Source organism: Lutra lutra, chromosome 12 (assembly GCF_902655055.1).
Source record: "Lutra lutra chromosome 12, mLutLut1.2, whole genome shotgun sequence".
Lineage (NCBI taxonomy): Eukaryota > Metazoa > Chordata > Mammalia > Carnivora > Mustelidae > Lutra > Lutra lutra.
The window spans coordinates 76,702,836-76,708,284 of NC_062289.1; the positions used below are offsets into that span (position 1 = coordinate 76,702,836).

The following is a 5,449-nucleotide window of genomic DNA, read 5'->3' on the forward strand; positions in this document are numbered from 1 at the left end:
CGAGAAGGACCGCTGCCAACTCATCAGGTCTGGGTATTAGCCCCCGGCCTGGCCCTTCTAATTGTGTCCTTGGGATGAGCCGCCCAGTCCTCTCTGAGCCTCAGTGTCCTCCCTGGTCACACATGACGTCATAGCACCCACCTGGGCCACGGGTGGGCTCTCTTCCAGTCAACAAAGACGCGCTCACTGAAGCCCTCTGGGCTTGTGGCCGGGGAGTCACAAAGCATATGAGCTGTAGGATGTATATTAGTGGCTGCCCATGACGGTGTGTGGACAGAACCCCCACCCAACTCACCCACCCACGCTGGCCTCCTGGGTCAGTAGGAGGGCATCTGCTGCCCTCTCTGGGCCTCTACCGTCCCATCTATAAGGCGGGAGGAGACTGAGATTAATGTTTGGGCTCGCAGGTGCCTTCAGCACGGAGGGAGAGACGGTGGAATGGGCAGCCTTCCCTGGGGGAGGAATCAGGATTTCTCGCTCAGAGGAAACAGAGATGTGCCATCCGAGACAGCAAGTGTGTTCTGAAGTGTACACCCCCCCAAAATTCTGGCACAAGTCCAAGGCATGTGGATGTCCATGGCAGAGCTGCGTGTGGTAGGGGGCTGGAGTAGGCAAAATGCAGAAGGGATAGCAGGTGGAGACAACGGTGTGGCCAATTCTGTCATCGTCAGCTCTGTACCCCTCAAGGTCATTGTCATGGGGTCTCTGCACAGCAGTGGGCTTTCATCTGCCTGCAAGGCGTTTTATCACGGCTCTCTTGTTGGTTCCTGCTGGAGCCCACTTGCACACCCCCACTGACTATTGCCACCCAGTACTGGGAGCAGCCCTCGACCAACGGCTGGAAGGAATTGGTTTTGTAAAGACCACACCTCCCTCTGCCCTCAGGAGGGGTAACTCAGAGGTCCTGGGTGTACCTCCTCTCTCAGAGCCACCCTGGGGACAGCTGGCTTTGTAACACACTCTAACAGGGCTGTGTTCTCCCCCCATCTCACTTCCTCCTCCACGGGACGACCTCCCAAGTACAATCAAACCCTTGTCTCAGGATCTGCTTCTGGAAAACTCCAAGTTAAATGGAATAGGCATACACACAGAAACACAGCTCAACCCTAAAAGCATCACGCTTGGTGCCCAAAGTAGGCAGCAAAAGGCAACATATAAAATAATGTCAATTACATAAATTAAAAATACGCATTGAGGTGCCTGGGTGGCTCAGTCAGTTGGGCGTCTGCCTTCAGCTCAGGTCGTGATCCCAGGGTGTTGGGATCCAGTCCCACGTCGGGCTCCTTGCTCGGCGGGGGGCCTGCTTCTCCCTCTCTTTCTTGCTCATGCTCTCTCTCACTCTCTCTCTCTCTCAAATAAAATAAGTCTTTTTAAACAAATACATACATATGGAACAATACCCATTTCGCAAAAATAACATCCACACAAAAAGATACAATTAAATAATTACAGTGGTCGGTGACTGGGAGAAGTGACCTAACGGGCAGGGTGGCTGCTGGAAACACAGCATCTGTGTGAGATTTAGAAAGTGGTGCCCCTTCTGGGGAGAAGCAGCCCTTTTGGACAGTGCAAGACTTGAGGGGCTGGGGAATGAATGAATGAGCAAATGAAGGGAGGAAGGAAATATGGGACAGGCCTTGCCTGGACCAGTAATGACAATGTTCCATGCAGAGTGGAAGTGCTCAAAGTTCTATTTAATCACATTTATTCTATGATTTGGGGTTATCCTACTTCCAGAACTTATTAGCGCAAAGCCCCACCCCCTCGCCAGATATGACGACTTCCCTCTGCATCACCAGGTGGAAAGGAGGCTGGGGATTAGGTCTCTGACTGGGGGACACCTTCACCAGGTCCTGTTCCTCTCCTTCCCAGCAGCCTCCACCCCTCATCTTGCCTGTCGACCTCTAGGTCATTGATGGTCCCTGATGGCGGGCAGCGTCTGGGCAGCCCTGGGACTCTCCTTAGCTTGCATCTCGGCCCTTAGCCTCATCTCTCCTGCCTGGTTCCAGTCCCACACCTTCTCCTTTGGCATCCTTACCTACTGCTCCTGGCCTCGGGGTGACAGCTGGAACCAGAGCTGTGGGACCTTCAGGTCCCTGGACGATATTCCTGACTTTGCCTGGAAGGTAAGACCAGGGCGGGGACCTCAGGGGTGCTATCAAATCCACCAGAGCTGGGACAGGGGTGGGGGAGGCCAAGTTCTGGTTCCCCCCACCTACCCCCACACTGAGCCTCTGAGTGTATAGGTGTGCGGTGCTGTCCAGCGATCTGCATTTTAGCAAACAGCCAGATTCTGAAGGCAGTTCCAAGTCCATATAGCTCCTTAGTACAGATTAAAAAAAGGACCCCTTCTTCAGGACACTGTACTGCCATCTGCTGGAAAAGAACTGTAATGAATATACAAATCCAGGATGATCCCAAGGCATCTGCAAGGGTTGTACAGTGTACAACCTGCATACACCTACCTGGCCACCCTCTGTGCGCCGCTAAGTTTGAAAACCACAGCTACGGTGTTGAAAGTCTGTTACGATGAGCATCACTAATTTCAACAATGTGGACAAGGGGTCAGGACTCCCAGTCCAACATTGGGAGTAAATAAGGAAGATTATATAGCCTCTGAAACCCATGATTACAAAGATGCCTCTCCTGGTGATCCCGCCATATAGCAGGTACTCATAAAGGTGGGGTATGGTGGTTGTAAATCTGGGTATTAATTCTGGCTTTGCTACTTAATTAGCTGTGTGTCCTGAGGCAAATGACTCCACCTCCTTGGGCCTCAGTTTGTGTACATATAAAATGGGGGTAATGATAGCACAGACCTCTTGGGGTTTTGAGGACTCAGTAGCTGGCCAATAAACAGAGAGACATACCCCCCGTCCCTACCTGCCCCATTCAAAACCCACCCTCCTCTTTCTTCCTGGCAGGTCTCGGCTGCAATTCTCCTTGGAGGATGGCTCTTGTTGGCCTTTAATGCAGTTCTCCTCCTATCTTGGGCCCTGGCCCCCAAAGGGCTGTGTCCCAGAAGGGGCAGTGGCCCAATGCCAGGGGTGCAGGCAGTTGCAGGTAAATCCACTGTCACATAGTAACCATTCCAAACATGTCTGTAGAATTAATGAAGGAAGGAAGGAAGGAGTAAACCTGTGAGTGGAGTCTGCCCTCCTATGTTGAATCTCAGAGATAAATCCTAGGATTGAAGACTTTCTGGTCCTTTAGCAAGCCAGAAATGGTGGGGAGGGGGTGGTATACTTAACGTCACTCTCTCCTGCCCTTAGCTAAACCCAGTTCTTTGTTTCTCTCTCACTCAACCACTTTGTATCATCTTTACCGGGACCACCATACACAGTTGAGCAGGTTGTGCACTGCACAAAGGAGCCAGCTGAGGGCTGAGAGATGCTGAAATCTAGCCTATGCTCCACTTAGTAAGCTGTGAAATGGCAGGGCTGCAACTCCCCAGGAGGGTTGCTTTTTCTAAGTCCCACCTAGGCTCTGGATGGTGTAGCCGAGGGCTTGACTGCAATCCTCATGCAAATAATCTCCCATCCCCTCTCACCTGGATTAGAGTGGCAACCACCTCACATGTCTCTCTGCTGCCACCTTTGACTCCTAGAGTCTGTCTGCCACGCTGGCCAAACAGGTCCTGTCAAAACTGAAATTAGATCAGGCCACTCAAACTGGTTTATCTAGCCTCTAGTGACTTCCTGTTACGCTCAAAGTAAAATCCACACTCCTCGTCATGGCTGAGGAGGCTCTGCCTGATGAAACCCTCACTCCCTCACCAGTCTCACCTCTTACGTCTTCTGCCAGGCTCAACCTGCTCCAGCCACATGGCTTGCTTTCCACTCCATAATGCACCACACTTGTCTGCTCTGCCTGGGATTCTCTTTTCTCAGATCTTACATGCTTTGCTCCTCTATTTTGCTCAAATAGCACTGCTTCAGTGAGATCGTCCATGACCTCTAGGTAAGGGAGCTCCCCTCTCCTGAGATTCTCCTACCTCTCACCTTGTTCTGCATTTTTAACAGCACTTACTTATCTGCGTGCTTGATCATTGTTCATCTCTCTCCACTACAACATCACTTCCTTGAGGGCAAGGGCATGTCTGCCTTGACATTGCCAGCACCTGGCACAGTGCCTTTGCACATAATAGATGCTCACTACATATTTGATGAATCAATGGATGGAGCTATATTTAGTCCTTGTCCTAGGCTTGTGCAGTGTCTGGTGGGGGCGGGTTGCATCAGGCAGTTACAACTCAGTGGGTATTTGATAAGATAGGGATGAGCGTAAGATGCAAGGACAAATCCCAGGAGGATAGAGGATTGTTAGTGAAGGCTTCCTAAAGGAGGTATCTGAGTCTGGAAGTACAGGTGGGAATTGGTCAAATAGAGAAGGGAACTTCAGTAATGGGAACATTGGGGGCAAAAGCTTAGAGACAAGGGAGCAAGGCAGGGTCACAGAACTGTAAGCAGACCAATGTGGTTGAAGAGCAGCAAGAGGAGCTAGGGTTATGTGATTCTTCTGCACTGAGAGTGCCTTGAAGGTGAGGAGGTGTACAGTTTATTTCTTTAGTGTCATTAGTGCCCACCAGAGTACCTGTAACAGTTGTGATGAATGAATGCATGCACTGAAAGGTGGGTTGGTGAATGAATGAATGAGAGAGTGGATAGGTAAGTAGGTGAACTGATGGATGGATCTATGGATATATTAGTGGATGACTAATGGTTGGGTGAATGGATGGATGGGTAGATGGATGGATGTGTGGATGGGTAGGTGGTCAGAGATGGTTGGGTGGGTGGATGGATGGTTGGGTGGTTGAGTGGGTAGCTGGGTGGATGGGGGATGGTTGAGTAGGTAGATGGATGGGTGGGTAGATGGATGGATAGATGGTGGGGTGCATGTGACTAAGTGGGCAGATGGGCAGATGGATAGATAAGTGAATGGATAGGTGGATGGGGGATGAAGAGATGGGAGGGTTAGAATATGGTTGAATGGATGGGTGAGTAGATGGACAGCTGGGTGGAGGACTAGTTGAGTGATGGGCTAAAGGGATAGGTGATAAGTCAGTAGTTAAGTGAATGGGTTGATGGACAGGTGGGTAGATAGGAGGGTGGATCAGTGAGTCCTGGGATGAGGGTATCCCAGAGCCCCTTGACTGACACACTGGTGTTCCTTCTTGCTGTCTCCAGCCACGTCTATCACTGTGGGCCTGCTGGTCTTCCCCATCAGCCTGGCCTCCCCATTTGCCAAGGAAGCTTGTGGAGCCTCCTCTGTATACCATGGTGGGCAGTGCCAGCTAGGCTGGGGCTATGTGACTGCCATCCTCAGTGCATTCCTAGCCAGCTTCCTGCCTATGATTGGATGGCCCGGAATGACCAAGGTCCAGGAAAAGATCATCCTCTTCTCGGGTGACACTGAGAAAATCATCCTCATGCCAGAAATGAGCAAATAA

The 5,449-nt window shown here is 51.1% G+C and overlaps 1 protein-coding gene across 1 annotated transcript; it reads left to right on the top strand.

Annotated features, from left to right (window-relative positions):
* The first annotated feature begins 1,925 nt into the window (after positions 1-1,925).
* On the top strand, positions 1,926-5,449 carry LHFPL7 (LHFPL tetraspan subfamily member 7). Its single transcript, XM_047697935.1, has 3 exons — positions 1,926-2,126; positions 2,925-3,063; positions 5,187-5,449. The coding sequence occupies exons 1-3, from the start codon at positions 1,926-1,928 to the stop codon at positions 5,447-5,449; spliced, it is 603 nt and encodes a 200-aa protein (XP_047553891.1).